The sequence below is a fragment of the Bubalus kerabau genome, chromosome 8 (genome assembly GCF_029407905.1).
Source record: "Bubalus kerabau isolate K-KA32 ecotype Philippines breed swamp buffalo chromosome 8, PCC_UOA_SB_1v2, whole genome shotgun sequence".
In the NCBI taxonomy this organism is placed as follows: Eukaryota; Metazoa; Chordata; class Mammalia; order Artiodactyla; family Bovidae; genus Bubalus; species Bubalus kerabau.
In genome coordinates, this window is record NC_073631.1 from 33,386,238 (window position 1) to 33,402,458 (window position 16,221).

Consider the following 16,221-nt stretch of genomic DNA (forward strand, 5'->3'; position numbering starts at 1 on the left):
TTTCCAAATGTGCTGATATATTGAGGGCAGCACTATAACAGCATCATCTTTTAGAATTTAAAATAGCTCAGCTGGAATTCTGTCACCTCCACTAACTTTGTTCATAGTGAAGCTTCCTAAGGCCCACTTGACTTCATGCTCCAGGATATCTGGCTCTAGGTAAGTAACCACACCATTGTGGTTATCCAGATCTGTAAGACCTTTTTTGTATAGTTCTTCTGTGTATTCTTGCCACCTCTTCCTAATGTCTTCTGCTTCTGTTAAGTCCATACTGTTTCTGTCCTTTATTGTGCCCATCTTTACATGAAATTTTGCCTTGGTATCTCTAGTTTTCTTAAAGATATCTCTGGTCTTTTCCATTCTGTTGTTTTCCTCTATTTCTTTGCACTGATCACTGAGGAAGGCTTTCCTATCTCTCCTTGCTGTTCTTTGGAACTCTGCATTCACATGGGCATATCTTTCCTTTTATCTGTTGCCTTTTGCTTCTCTTCTTTTCTCAGCTATTTGTAAGGTCTCCTTGGACAACCATTTTGCCTTTTTGCATTTCTTTTTCTTGGGGATGGTTTTGATCACTGCCTCCTTCCTGTTCAGTGTTATGAACCTCCATGCATAGTTCTTCAGGCACTCTTTGTAAGATCGAATCCCTTGAAAATATTTGTCACTTCCACTGTATAATCATAAGGGATTTGATTTAGGTCATACCTAAATGGCCTCAGTCAGTCAGTCAGTTCAGTCACTCAGTCGTGTCCGACCCTTCGCAACCCCATGAATCGCAGCATGCCAGGCCTCCCTGTCCATCACCAACTCCCGGAGTTCACTCAGACTCACGTCCATCGAGTCAGTGATGCCACCCAGCCATCTCATCCTCTGTCATCTCCTCCTGCTCCTGCCCCCAATCCCTCCCAGCATCAGGGTCTTTTCCAATGAGTCAACTCTTCGCATGAGGTAGCCAAAGTACTGGAGTTTCAGCTTTAGCATCATTCCTTCCAAAGAAATCCCAGGGCTGATCTCCTTCAGAATGGATTGGGTGGATCTCCTTGCAGTCCAAGGGACTCTCAAGAGTCTTCTCCAACACCACAGTTCAGGCCTAGTGGTCTGAATTTTGTTCTAAGGAGTTCATGATCTGAGCCACAGTCAGCTCCCGGTCTTGTTTTTGCTTACTGTGTAGAGCTTCTCCATCTTTGGCTACAAAGAATATAATCAATCTGATTTCAGTACTGACCATCTGGTGATGTCCATGTGTAGAGGCGTCCCTTGTGTTGTTGGAAGAGAGTGTTTGCTATGACCAGTGTGTTCTCTTGGTAAAACTCTGTTAGCCTTTGCCCTGCTTCATTTTGTACTCCAAGGCCAAATTTGCCTGTTAACTCCAAATATCTCTTGACTTCCTACTTTTTCATTCCAGCCCCCCATGATGAAAAGGACATTTTTTTTTTTTTTTTTTTTTTACAGTTAGTTCTAGAAGGTCTTGTAGATCTTCAGAGAACCATTCAACTTCATCTTCTTCAACATTACTGGTCGGGGCATAGACTTGTATTACTATGATGTTGAATGGTTTGCCTTGGAAACAAACCAAGATTATTCTGTCATTTTTGAGATCACATTTTGGACTGTTTTGTTGACTATGAGGGCTACTTTATTTCTTCTAAGGGATTCTTGTCCACAGTAGTAGATATAATGGTCATCTGAATTAAATTCACCCATTCCTGTCCATTTTATTTCACTGATTCCTAAAATATCAATGTTCACTCTTGCCATCTCCTGTTTGGCTACTTCCAATTTACCTGCATTCATGGACCTAACATTCCAGGTTCCTATGCAGTATTGTTCTTTACAATATTTTACTTTCACCTCCAGTCACATCCACAACTGGGCATTGTTTCCCTTTTGCCTCTGCCTCTTCATCTCTTCTGGAGCTATTTCTCCGCTCTTCTCCAGCAGCATGTTGGACACCTACCAGCCTGGGGAATTCACCTTTCGGTGTCCTATCTTTTTGCCTTTTCTTGCTGTTCATGGGGTTCTTAAGGTAAGAATGCTGAAGTGGTTTGCCATTCCCTTCTCCAGTGGACTATGTTTGGGAATTAAAATCAGAAGGTATTACAGCCAAGAATAACCCAAATTTGTTGGTTTAGTCACAGTAGGTTCTAAAATCCATGGTTGCTCGGACCTGTGGGCCAGTTCTGCGACTTGTCACTAAGTTACTGTACTTTATATCTGTAAATGAATTTGGCATTCACTTGGCCCCCTAAGTCTCATTTTGACCCTTCTCAGAACCCACATTTCTTCAGTTATCTCCAAGTGCTTTTTCTAAAGAATAATAGCCTCTCTTGCCCAAGTTAAGAGTGTTGTGTGGCTTCACATGGTTTATCTCAAAGGCAGAATTTACACATATGGATTCCTCTCCATGGAGGCCACATGCAGAGTATTCCTGTCTACCCCAAAACCTCATGACGTTGTCTTTTTTCCAATGTTCTCCACAGAGTGTTTCCTTTTCCAGGGCTGTACAACCAAGTAAAATTGCATGAGAAGGATGTTGACAGCTGAGATTTTTCTGTTCCTCATCATGACGGCTCACCTTCTTCCCAACTTGACCCTCTTTTCATCTTTGCAATTTCCAGACTTGGCAGCCTTCCAAGCCAGCTAGTCAGACCAGGAGCTGAGCATCACGTGGTCCCCTTCCTGTCCCAGACACTCTCCCCAATTAGTATTCGACATCATCATCTTTAAATTTTCAAAACTGCTTTAACTACACAGCATTCAAAAGAGAGATTATGAAGCTGGAAACATGAATGAAGCAGATCCAAGAAACAGTCTTAGGAATAGCCATTTAGTCATCAGATGCCTTCTATGAATATATGTCAGGGAAAGAGTTTTAGGGTTTCTAATAGGCTAGCTTGTTGAATCTTAAAAAAAAAAAAAAAAATTATCCTGTCTATATAGTTATAACTATTCTTCTTCTTTTACAAAAAAGGAACTCAAACTTAGATAAGTTGGCCTCCTTGGAGACACATGGCTAACTTATGTCTGAGGCAAGTTCAGACTGCAGCTGACTGACTCAGACCTGTGTTCTTAACCCCAGCTGTTGCAGACACCTTCCAAAATTGGTCCCCGTCATCCCTCCCTGAGCCTCCTGTAAACAGCTGCTATCATTCCCCACTTGACTTCTGAAGTAATCTCCTCACTGGTCTTTCTGCTTCTGTACTTGCCCCATCATCCATTATGCACTCAGCAGCCAGAGTGGTTTCTTTAATGTAAATTGGATTATATGATACACTCCAGAATTTACAACACTTTAATGGATTCCTATTGCTTTTAAGATACAATTTTAGAATTTCATTTACAAGGCCTTTGGCTTTGGCCCAGACTATCTCTCCCTACTTTTTCCTCAGCCGCTCCCTCCCCTCCAGCTGCACTGGCCAGTTTCTGGAATGCAGGTTCTTTCCTGTGATAAGATCTTTGCACTTGTTGACTTCTTCCTGGAATGTTCTGCTCCCTAATTGGTTTCTGTTCTCAGAGTTGATTCCCTGTATATCCAGTTAAAATAGATGCCCTCATTTCTCTCACTTCCAGCAAAGTTGGCTTTCAAGATACCAATGTATTTATTTCTGTGTTCATAGACTTCACCTCTGCTTCCACCATACTTCCCCTTCATTTCCCCCGTAAGCTCTGTGAGGGCAGAAACCCTGTTTGTTTTCTTCCCCACTACGGGAACAAATGCATTTTAGTGAGTGAATGAATGATCGGAGACTTGTCATCAAAATGACTCTGCTGACATAGTGGTTAGTTGAAGCAAATTTTATTGTAAAGTAGAAATCTCATGTGCATCCTTCCTACAAAGAATGGTACCAGATAAGGAATATTTTTTTGAATGAACTTGGTTTCTGACCAACTTCTGTAGGATGATTAAAAAGAAAAAATCCTGTGACACCAATCTGAAGATACTGAAACGGATCTAAATATGTGAGTAGTGGTCTGTAGGAATGTGAGCTCCGCTTGTTGGGAAGGTTGGTGGGATCAGCTCTCCTGCTAAAGCTGACCACTCCTCTCAGCCCTAACCATACCTCCTATCCTCCACCCATCCTATTCATCTCTACTCATGTGTCTGATCAGCCTCACACAGAAAGTGGGCCGTAGTCCATGGACATAAGGACACCAAAGTAAAAGTAACTTGAAGAATTTCCCTGGAGCAAAATGGGAGTTGAAGTTTTAGTTACATGTAAGGTTGGTGAATGTGGTGAACACACACAGTGTTTTTAGAGCGCTCCAAAGCTTTGTCTGGTCATCCCATAGGTGCAGGAGGGGCTGTTAGTTGCTAGTACACAGTTGGAATTTCCCCATCTCCATTTTCTAACCACTAATCTAGCAGCAAAGGGCTTGTACCTGCCATCATAAAAACAAGCACCTTCTAGCAAGGAGAACCTGTTTCCTACTCCATTATCTTTTCTGGAAGATTCTCTTACAGCACAGGAATCTGTAGTTTCAGCTCAACTACTGAGTTGAAAACCAAGTCCATTCTTTCCCTTCCCTCATGGCAGAGCTTCTCAGATTTCAAATTTCAAAGACCCAACAAAATTTCATTAATGATTTGAAGGAATGAAATAGGGTTACCAACTGTTTGTTTTTCTAAATAAGGGCATTTATTTTTAAATGACCATTTATTATCACCACAGCTTTATAAAGGAAAGGATATTTTTAACACCAAAAGTTCTACGAAGGCTATAAGCTCGAATAAAGAACAGTGTCTAAGTCAATAATGTTCCTAATTTTTTGAAGTATTCGTTTGTTCCTACTTTCCCCATTTTACTATCAACTGAGGGAGACATTGGTAGAAATAAACACCAGTGTTTGCTAAACACTGTCTTAGCAGGGTGACTTGCGTGATAGCTTGTTATTAAACTGAATAACGTCAGAGTCATCTAAGGTTCACCTACACTTACCTTGCTTTTTAAGTTAATAATTACTGCCGAAAATTTGTACCTGATGGACGTATGGCAGTTATAGCTTTCAGCCTCAGTGGTATTGTCACTCATTATAACTTCCTTCTAGTTGTTTATTTTTCTTTTGTCAGTTACTCAGTCCTGTTTGTAATTCTGAAGTGTTCGCTGAAAACACCGTGTGATCAGCCGCACTTGCGGTGGCTTTGTATGTGTTCAAAATTACCTGTAAGTCTGCAATAAGAATTTCTCTTGTTCTCCTTAGCTTTCTGGTTGTCAAGCTGAATTCAGTCAATGGTGGCATAAAGAGATGAAAGCAGTGAAGTTTCCATCCCAGGGAACAATTTTTGATTATTATCTGGACCACAGAAGTAAGAAATTTTTGCCTTGGGCTGATAAAATCCCCCAATTTACTATGGATCCAGAAATACCTTTGCAGGTAGGTGTGGGGAACACCATGATCTTCAACCACATGATGCTGGCTTGAGCCTCGTTTGTTTTTACGCAGTCTTCCTTTTCCTGCCTGATGGATGATTTCCTGTTGGTATGGTCAGCATAGAACATATTTCCTTGGAAAGAAGAATCTGTTACAGGAACGACTAGGAAGATGGTTATATTTCTACAGTTTCTTTTTTTTATTTCAACTTAATTCTGTGGTAACAGCTTTCTTTAGATTTTCCTAGAAATTGTGTGATTTTATAAAAATTGAAGGCATGTTTTTATTAGTTAAGTGAGGTTCAGTGAGTCTTACTTCTGACCTTACTTTACATTTCTTAAGCAGTACTTTTCACATAGAACTTCTTTGCCTTACCCCTGAAGCCATAAAATGAATGTTTCATCTTCCTATTCAAAGATGTATATCTCAATTTCACAAGGCAACTCACAAATCTAAATGAATCTTTATTGTTTTTTTAACTGTTTCTTTTTATAAATTGTCTTACATTTTTATATATCAAGTTATCTTTTAACCATTTTCTAATTCTAATTCAATCTGTTTTGCTTTTCATTATATTTCTTTCTCAAAATCACCTCATATTGATTGGCTTTGGAACTTATTATTTCAAGCCGTGCCCTATAAAATGCATGTAAGTGACTGCCACACTAATTAGGAGGCAGTTATTGTGAAATAAAATAAAATTCAGTGTATGAGTTTCCTGGAACTGAAGTAACAAAGTAACCACAGACTTGGCGGCTTCAACAATAGAAATGTGTTGTCTCACAGTTTTGGAGGCTAGAAGCTGAAAATAGAGGTCTTAACAGGGTTGGTTCCTTCTGAGGAATCTCCTAGATTCTGGAGGTTCACTGGCAGTCTTGGTGTCCTTGCTTTGAGGCGGCATTAGTCACTCATATATATGATGGCATTTTCCCAAGTGTATTCTGTGTATTCACACTTTCCTTTCTACCAGTCACTTTGAATCTGGGGCCCACTCTGCTTGTATCAGCGTGCTTAAGACACCCTAACAAACTGCCATAGAATGAGTGGCTTAAACGTCAGAGATTCATTTTTCTCAGGCTGAGATTTGTTTTTCCCTGCGGCCTCTGTCCTTGGCTTGCAGATGGTCTCCTCTTGCTGTGGCCCCCTATGATCCTTTCTGTGTGTACACACATTCCCTGGACACCATCCTGAAGTGTGTTCAAGTTTCCTCCTTGGACAAGAACACCAGTTGGATTGGATTAGGTAGGCCTCCCTTAATCATCTCTTTAAAGACCTTATCTCCAAATACTGTCACATTTCTGAGATACTGGGGTTAGAGCTTCAATAGTTGAATTTTGACAGGACACAATTCATCCTATAACCATGAGAAAACTCATCATTTTGCAAACAAGAAACTCACAGGTAGGAAGGCCCTGAGACTAGTGAGTTCTGTGACTTGGTGATAACACTACGGATTTGGATCTTCCTGCCTTAGCACTGGCCTTGTTTAAAAACTGGTATCTCCTCAATCCAAGATGACTCTAGAGGTCCCAGGAGTTAGAAGGAAGCAAGACATGGAGAAAGGAGGCTTCTGTATTTTTTACTAAGTGGGTAGAAACTTTTTCCAGAAGCCCCAGAGCAGACTGCCTTCTGCATCCATTTCTCCAGGGGCCGTGTGCGCCCCTACCCTAGTCTCGGGCCCAGGTGATGAGGTTACCTTAATTATGAAGGTCTGCTCTGTCCGCTTTATGGATTTTAACATCTCTGTTTTAGCTCAGCCTGTCTAGACCTCAGCCACCGAACGATATTATCTAGCTGGCTGAGAGCCAAGGACTTGTAGTTAACCAAAAGAAACACACAAAAAGTGGTATCACAAGGTTCATGCATCTTATCAGGGATGTATTTTATTCAACAGAGAACCTGTCAGGACCTCCTAGTCTTACTTTATACACAATTGCACCAAATGCGGTTTTGATTAAAAGCCTCTTAACATGTTAGAGGAAAACCTTATTAAGTCAATAATAATAGCAAATACTAACATGACATTATAATATGTCAGGCCCTTTTCTAAATGCTTTGTTTCCATAGATTAATTTAATCCTTATGACACTCTTCTAATTCTCTGTTAGAAAGGACTGTTACTAGCCTTTTTATATATGGAGAAATGGAGTACTTAGACATCAGCTAATGTTTGTATGGTCCGTGCCCTGAAGAGCATTTTGTGCAGTAGGTAAGACAGGACTCAGGCTCTAGACAGATTTGGGTTTAAATCCAAGTACCACCACGTATGCCTCTGGCCAATTTATTAATGTTCTTTAAGCTTTAGCTCCATCATCTCTGAAATGTAAATGATAACGAAACTCTCCTCCTAGGTTTGTTATGAGTATCATATGATGTAACACATGTAAACGGCTCAGCACAGTACCTCTCACATACTCAGCTCTCAGTAGGTATTAATTATTGATATTAATGTGTGGAGAAAAGAGCCAATATTAATAGTCAATTAAATAGCAAATGTGACAGCTAGCATCAAGAAAGGAAAAAAAACATGTTACAGAATTCAACGGTGATTTTAAAGTCATCTGGGACTGTTCAGTGTAGCACAAAAGAGTCTGTGTCTTGGGTATACCTGTGGCTGATTCATTTCGATGTTTGGCAAAACTAATACAATATTGTAAAGTTTAAAAATAAAATAAAATTAAAGTAAAAAAAAAAAAGTGTGTCTTTCAACAGGTCTCGAGAGGAGCACTGAATTCAGGTGAAGTTCTAGAATGAATGCTCATTATCATGAATTTGATCTTGAATGGTCTATAAAATACTGATCTGTGGTCAGTGTATGTGAACCAGGCAGGGAAGAACTTTATCCATTACAGAGTTTGCGTATTTTTCTTATTAACTATATAAATCCTGCAAAGAGTTTTTTGTAATCCCCTTTTTAATTTGCCCCGCTCCCCAGCGTAAGACCTTTTCAGCTCTCTTTAGTCACCGTGCAGGCTTCTCTCTCCAGTGTGTCTACATCTGCTTCCCCTTTCCCTGATCTTACACAGTGTATTAGTTTCTATTCCCTCAGTCAGCTTTTTATTTATTTGTATTCTTTTTATTGTATTTCTGTAAGCCACCTCAATTTTTTCATGAAACAATGTAGTATCTAAATAAATAACTAATTTTCACAACAGAAGCATTGCTATAAAAATTTTTAACAGAACAATGTACACTAAGTATCACCCGTGCCTTGGACTTGTGACTATTTCGCTTAACATTTGTTTCTTCCCAGCTGGTCTCTCCTTGCACTGAACTCCTTTAGAGTGAATTGTGTCTAATCATTTTGCACATGAATCATTAATCTTACTGGGTGAAGGAATTGCTACCAATTTTTGTTTATACATATCTTGGCCTTTCACATGTTTCATCATGTCCTAAAGAGTGGTGGTCAGTTTCTTAAGCGTTCACTGTATTCCTTTATATACCTAACCAAAGGTTAGGCAGAGTATAGGTATTTCCATGATAGAGGAAGCCTTGGGTGCCAGGTCTTAACTGGAAAAAATAAGTCAGTTCCTTCTGCTATGGCATTTTGACAACACTACCCAGTTTCTTTTCTCAAGCTATGATGTCTGAACTGACCATTCAAAATGAAACATTAAGTGGGATCTCTCCTACTGGCTGTCAACTAGAACTAAGAATGCATTTGGTCTCAATTCTAAAATGACTGTATGTTGGTGCAGGTACAAAATTTTGTCTGTTTTTCCCCACCAGAGAGCTCTGGTTCACACAGCAGAGACAACCCGTCTTCGATATTTTGTGGAGTTGCTGCTCGAGAAAGGACAGCCGTTGATGCTGGTAGGAAACGCTGGAGTAGGAAAAACAGTCTTTGTAGCTGACATGCTGGCAGGTCTGTCTGAGGCTTATGTAGTATCCCGTGTGCCTTTCAACTACTACACAACATCGGCAGCGCTGCAGCGTAAGTGTTCCTCCTCCTACACTCCAGAAGCAAGGTCAGATACTGTCAGAGCCAGGACATGCAGCCCAGAGATGGTTCCTTTTTCTTAGACATTTTGCTTAGAATGAATTTTTATTTTTCACCATTCTGGCTGAATATACTTTGTTTAAATATTGTTATTTTGGCTTTTTATATCCCTCCTGGCTTTACTTGGGTTATTACTGTATAGAACAGAAAGAATTGACATCAACAGTTCCATTGCTTTGCCTCTAAACCATTTGGTTAGCTGTAATCAATTTCGTGGAGTCCTAGCAACAAAAGAATATGCTCAAGGAAGAATGTACTGGTTACCTCTGCAAGCAAGGGATTGATTTAGTGGGGAATTCATTCAGACTGTATTGATGAAATGACAGGCCACCAGTTGTTTGTTAAATCTTAGAACTGTAAGAATAATTTTTAGCTGTTGAATACATGCATCACTGTAATCAAAAGAACCACATGGATTTGGGGCATTTTGAGTTTGGAAGGGCAGAGGGCAAACAGAGTAGACGTGAGAAGTAGAGAAGAACTACTATAAAGAGCTGAGAGCGGTGTCTCACTGTCCAGCAGAGCGGTGGGGTTGTGTCGTGTGAGGGCAGCAAAAGTTCCTGTTGTCCACTGCTTTATGAAACCTGTTGCCCTGAGCATGGTTTCTTTGCTGTGTGCATTGTTGCTATTTTCTTAGCCCTATCAGTAGAGATTAACAACCTGTTTTCTTATCACTTAAATCATTAACTCACCCAGGAATGATTGTGCTGTAATCTCTTTCTTAATCAAGTTTGTCTTCCTCATCTTTGTGAGTGGAACAGTTAAAAAACTGACCTGGAAGGTTTTCATTCATTTCTTCAGCGAATATGTATCATTTATCTACTTTATCCCCAGACACTGTGTATAATACATGCTTTTCATTGTGGACACAGAAGAAGGGATCACTTTATCACTTGTAAATGGAAGATTAGGGCTGCAATTCAATAGTTGAACGAAGTTCAGCTTGCTGATTCTTGGAAGGGTTACAAGCATGAATAGATTTAGACATTGCCTATTAGCATGAGGAATAGAAAGAGCTAGTGTACTCTGAAGAAAGGATTTCAGACCTTTGAGATGGAATGGTGTATAGGCAAAAAGGGAACTTAGGCTAGAAGAATCAGCTTAGGCAAAGACATGAAAGAGAAATTTGCGGGACGCATTCATTTAATTGAATTTCTAAGTTGATCAAAGCATAGTGATCAGGTAGAAGATAGGGCAAAGGCTGGAGTTACAGGTGGAATGCCCAATTGTCTAGTTTGCTGAAGACTGGAAGGTTTCTGAGGTAAGGGTCTTTTAGTGCTATCACTGGGATCATCCCAGGCAACCAGGGATGGTTGGTCACTGAGACTGTAGCTAACATGCAAGTGGAAAAGAACATATTTCATATGGTAGGGAGCTGTGAGCCATTGATGGGGAGCAAGGAGTTGACAAGATGCAGGCTCTACTTTGGGCTTTCCTGGTGGCTCAGTGGTAAAGAATCTGCCTGCAATGCAAGAGACCCAGGTTTGATCCCTGGGTTAGGAAGATCCCCTGGAGAAGGAAATGGCAGCCCACGCCAATTTTCTTGCCTGGAAAACTCCATGGACAGAGGAGTCTGGCAGGCTACAGTCCACGGGTTTGCAAAAGAACTGGACATGACTTAGTGACTAAACCACAATGACAACAGGCTCTATTTTAAGAGAAGTCTATGGTGGAGAGGAGATCCAACCAGTCCATTCTGAAGGAGATCAGCCCTGGGATTTCTTTGGAAGGAATGATGCTAAAGCTGAAAGTCCAGTACTTGGCCACCTCATGCGAAGAGTTGACTCATTGGAAAAGACCCTGATGCTGGGAGGGATTGGGGGCAGGAGGAGAAGGGGACAACAGAGGATGAGATGGCTGGATGGCATCACTGACTCGATGGACGTGAATCTGAGTGAACTCCGGGAGTTGGTGATGGACAGGGAGGCCTGGCGTGCTGCGATTCATGGGGTCGCAAAGAGTCGGACATGACTGAGCGACTGATCTGATCTGATCTGATGGTGGAGAGACCAGTCTCCTTGAGCAATATGTTAGCTGAATGAAATGGTACCCTGGACTAGAGCTTTAGAAGGAAAGACAAAAGGAGGAGACGTGAGGTACCATTTACAGGCTGTGCTTGAACAAATCAGGGACCAGGAAAGAAAGATTAAATTCAGGCTTTGCATCTGGCTGATTGGGAGAGTGTTAATCCTGTTGGTAGGAGCACAGAAGGCTAAAAAGAAGTGATGGGTCATGAGTGGGGAAGAGGTATGTAAAATTGAGTTTGGGAACAGGCACATTTGATGTTGGCCAAACATACAGTTGTCAGTGGCTAACAGGAACTGATGTTTAGCAACCATTTGGAAATGTAGATATGCTGCTTGGAAAAAGGGTTTGTTAGTTAACTTTTTATATATTTTTTTACTTCATTCATTTCTGTTTTCATTTAACAAGTTACTTACTTGCTGTAGGTGTTATGAGGCATACAGAAATGAACACGACAGAGTTCTTGTCCTCAAGATATTTATAGTTCATTTAGAGAGTAGGCAAGTGACTAGATACTGCATCTCAGGTCCATACTGTCAAGATTTTCTGTATTTGTGATTTCCTCTCAAACATACCAAGTCAGATAGGCAAGTGAAGAAACGTAACTTGAGGTATACACAGGATAATGCCTGCATATAGTATCCTTTTATACTTCTGTACCCCATGGCCCAAGAAGAGAGATGTGAGAAATTCCTGACTGTCCCTAGACTCTAGTACGAGGAAGATAAAGAAGGGCTTATTGATGGGTTCTGGGTGGACTGGCAGTGGTTCCTGAATGACGGTAGGTACGGGGGGGAAGGTGTGAAGGTCAGCAGCGAAGGTGTTGTCTCAGATGTGATGGCCAGTGTGCCCAATGCTGCAGCTGCGGACTCTGGGAGAGGAGTCAGGGTGAGCTCCAGGAGAGTATTACATGGAAGGAGATGAACAGAGACATGTTTCTGGGATTAACCTGCAGAGAGGTGATACTTAAAGCCACAGAGTGGATGAAATGGGCAGGATGAGGAAAAATAAGAAAAAAAAGGACTAATGTTCTATTTTGTATTTATATATAAATATATTTATATATAAATAGAAGTGTACATTTTTATTTGATTGGTGGACAGAATTATATATTGGTTTCAGGAATTCTTGAGAAACCTCTAGAGAAGAAAGCTGGTCGTAACTATGGTCCAGGAGGAAATAAAAAGTTGGTTTATTTTATTGACGACATGAATATGCCTGCAGTGGACTCATACGGCACTGTCCAGCCCCACACTCTGATTCGACAGCATATTGATTATGGACACTGGTAAGCGATTCTGTGTGTTTCATTTTCTACTGAAATCTAATTATTATTACTACGGATAAAATTTTTTAAATAGAATCACCCCAGTTTATTCCTCTTCTGAGGAGCATCTTCTGTGATACTTTTTTGGGTTTCAGTTTGCTTCCCCTTTTGCTCATCTTAAATGGAATAGATTTTCTTTGTATCATTGGAAGAATTGGATTGAAAAGTATCTTATAAACGTAAACTCTCCAGTTAAAGCTTAAGCTCCTTAATATATTAACTCACAGTTACTTAGGAGAAGCTTGACATTTTCTGTAAGATGTAAACATCTGATAATGTCTGGGCATCACAGTTGACAGTCCCTGATGTTAAGTAGGGGAGAGCCCCTAGTCTCGCTATGGGTATTTTTAAGCAGACTCAAGTGAATCAATAAACAGCAATAATACCTATTGATTTAGCTCCACATGTTGATACTGGCATCAAAGGAGCCATGTAGTCTTCAGCTTTCCAAGCTTTAGTTTTTCTCTCTCAGATAGGCTAACAAGTTCAACATCACAGAGTGATTATAAAGATCAAAGAAAGCAATTTATGCTGAAGTCCTTTATGAACTGGTGGGATTTGTTGTTATTTTGAACTTTGGGATTTAAGGTTCTGTTTTCTATCTTGCAGGTATGACAGACAGAAAGTGATGCTTAAAGAAATCCACAGCTGTCAATATGTTGCCTGCATGAATCCAATGGTGGGCAGTTTCACCATCAATCCTAGACTACAGGTAGCGTGTCAATACTCACACATTGTTGATCTTGATTCTTAGTGCTTTCGGGGTAAAGATTAGGCTGTATGGTTCTACTGTACATTTGGTGAAGCATGGAAGCTTATTTTAATTAACAGAATTTTTAAGGCAGTTTTTGGTTTACAGAAAAATGAGCTGAAAGTACAGAGAGTTCCCATGTATTCCCTCGCACCCAGTAACTCATCTACAAACACCTTGCATTAGTGTGCTGCCTCTATTACAATTGATGAGCCAATATTTATAAATTATTATTAAGTGAAGTATAAAGTTGGTGTAAGGGTTCGTTTTTTGTTTTACATATCCCATGGCTTTTGGCAAATGTACAATTACAGGTATCTGTTATTAAAGTATCACACAGAGTAGTTCATGTCCTAAAAATCCCCTGTGCTCCCCCTAGTCAGCCCTCCCTACCGCCAAATCCCTGGCCACCATTCATCCTTTTCCTGTCTCTATAGTGTTGCCTTTTCCAGTGTCTCCTATAGTTAGAATCATACAGTATGTAGCCTCTTTAGACTGGCTTCTTTCTGTTAGCTTAAATATGCATTTAAGGTTCCTCCATGGCTTTTCATGTCTTGATAGCTCATTTATTTTTATCACTGAATAATATTCATTGTATGGGTGTTCCTAGTTTGTGTATCCATTTATTTAAGGAAGCTTTAAGCAGAAGGTATTAAGAAGAGGTGGCAAGAACACATAGAAGAACTGTACAAAAAAAGATCATAATAACCTGAAAACCACAATGGTGTGATCACTCACCTAGAGCCAGACATTCTGGAATGCAAAGTCAGCTGGGCCTTAGGAAGCATAGCTACAAACAAAGCTAGTGGAGATGATGGAATTCCAGCTGAGCTATTTCAAATTCTAAAGTGCTGCATTCAATATGCCAGCAAATTTGGAAAGCTCAGCAGTGGACACAGGAGTGGAAAAGGTCAGTTTTCATTCCAATCCCAAAGAAGGGCAATGCCAAAAAATGTTCAAACTACCGCACAATTGCACTCATTTCACATGCTAGCAAAGTAGTTCTCAAAATCCTCCAAGCTAGGTTTCAACAGTATGTGAACTGAGAGATGTACAAGATGGATTTAGAAAAGGTAGAGGAACCAGAGATCAAATTGCCAACTATTGGATCACATAAAAAGCAAGAGAGTTCCAGAAAAACATCTACTACTGCTTCATTGACTACTCTAAAGCCATTGACTCTGTGGATCACAACAAATTGTGGAAAATTCTTCAAGAGCTGGGAAAAGCAGACCACCTTACCTGCCTCTTGAGAAACCTGTATGCAGCTCAAGAAGCAACAGTTAGAACTGAACATGGAAATACAGACTGATTCCAAATTGGGAAAGGAGTACATCAAGGCTGTATATCGTCACCCTGCTTATTTAACATATATGCAGAGGACATCATGTGAAATACTGGGCTGAATGAAGGACAAGCTGGAATCAAGATTGCTGGGAGAAATATCAATAACCTCAGATATGCAGATAACATCACCCTTATGGCAGAAAGTGAAGAGGAACTAAAGAACTTCTTGATGAAAGTGAAAGAGGAGAGTGAAAAAGCTGGCTTAAAGCTCAACATTCAAAAACCTAAGATCATGGCATCTGGTCCCATCACTTCATGACAAATATATGTGGAAACAGTGGAAACAGTGACAGACTTTATTTTCTTCAAAATAAAGAGCTCCAAAATTATGGCTGCAGTGACTGCAGCCATGAAATTAAAAGATGCTTGCCTCTTGGAAGAAAAGCTATGACAAACCTAGGCAAAATATTAAAAAGCAGAGACTTTACTTTTACTTTACTTTTTCGACAAAGGTCCATCTAGTCACAGATGTAGTTTTTCCAGTAGTCATGTCTGGATGTCAGAGTTGGACCATATAAAAGGCTGAGCACTGAAGAACTGATGCTTTTAAACTGTGGTGTTGGAGAAGAATCTTGAGAGTCCCCTGGGCTGCAAGGAGATCAAACCAGTCAATACTAAAGGAGATCAGTCCTGAATACTCATTGGAAGGTCTGATGCTGAAGTTGAAGCTCCAGTACTCTGGCCACCTGATGTGAAGAGTTGACTCATTGGGAAAGACCCTGATGCTGGGAAAGATTGAGGGCAGGAGGAGAAGGGGACGACAGAGAATGAGATGGTTGGATGGCATCACCGACTGGACATGAGTTTGAGCAAGCCCTGGGATATGGTGAAGGACGGGGAAGCTTCGTGTGCTCCGGGTCATGGGGTCACAAAGAGTCGGACACGACTGAGTGAATGAACAACAGCAATGGTTGTGTCCAGAGTTTGGCAGTTAGGAATAAAGCTACAGTAAATACTTATGTGCAGGTTTTCTGAGTGCATGTAAGTTTTTAAATAATAATCGCCACCACTGCCACTGGACATACAACAGTCTGTTGTTTGCTTGCTTTTGTGTAGTCAGTGGAGACTCAGCTGGGTGACTCTGCTGACCTAACCTGAGCTTGTTCACATGTTGGGCAGTTAATTGTCAGCTACTCAGGGTGGCTTTGGCTGGAGTGATTGGAATTGGGACAACATGGCTCTGTGTCATGTGTCGGTCATCCTTGGGTAGGCATGTAGGATTCATTGCAAAGATAGAGCCCTAAGAGAGCTAGTGGAAACACACAAGCCTTTGACAGTGACCGGCACCCTGTTACTTCTATCTCCTTCTGTTGCCTTTATCAAGTCATATGGGCACTCTGAGAGTCAGAGTGGAAGGTACTGCCACGTTCCATCACAGTGGGTATGGATACAGGAAGAGAT

The 16,221-nt window shown here is 40.6% G+C and overlaps 1 protein-coding gene across 11 annotated transcripts in view; it reads left to right on the forward strand.

Annotated features, from left to right (window-relative positions):
• Positions 1 to 16,221, forward strand: part of DNAH11 (dynein axonemal heavy chain 11) — a 367,742-nt gene that overhangs the window by 178,503 nt on the left and 173,018 nt on the right. For all 11 annotated transcript variants that reach the window (XR_008717731.1, XR_008717733.1, XM_055589961.1 and 8 more), the window contains 4 exons: positions 5,197 to 5,370; positions 9,100 to 9,304; positions 12,518 to 12,683; positions 13,332 to 13,434. Coding sequence is in view for 9 of the 11 variants with exons in the window: in XM_055589961.1 (XP_055445936.1) it covers positions 5,197 to 5,370; positions 9,100 to 9,304; positions 12,518 to 12,683; positions 13,332 to 13,434 (648 nt within the window). In the remaining 2 variants the exon portion in view is untranslated. The remainder of the gene's footprint in view (positions 1 to 5,196; positions 5,371 to 9,099; positions 9,305 to 12,517; positions 12,684 to 13,331; positions 13,435 to 16,221) is intronic.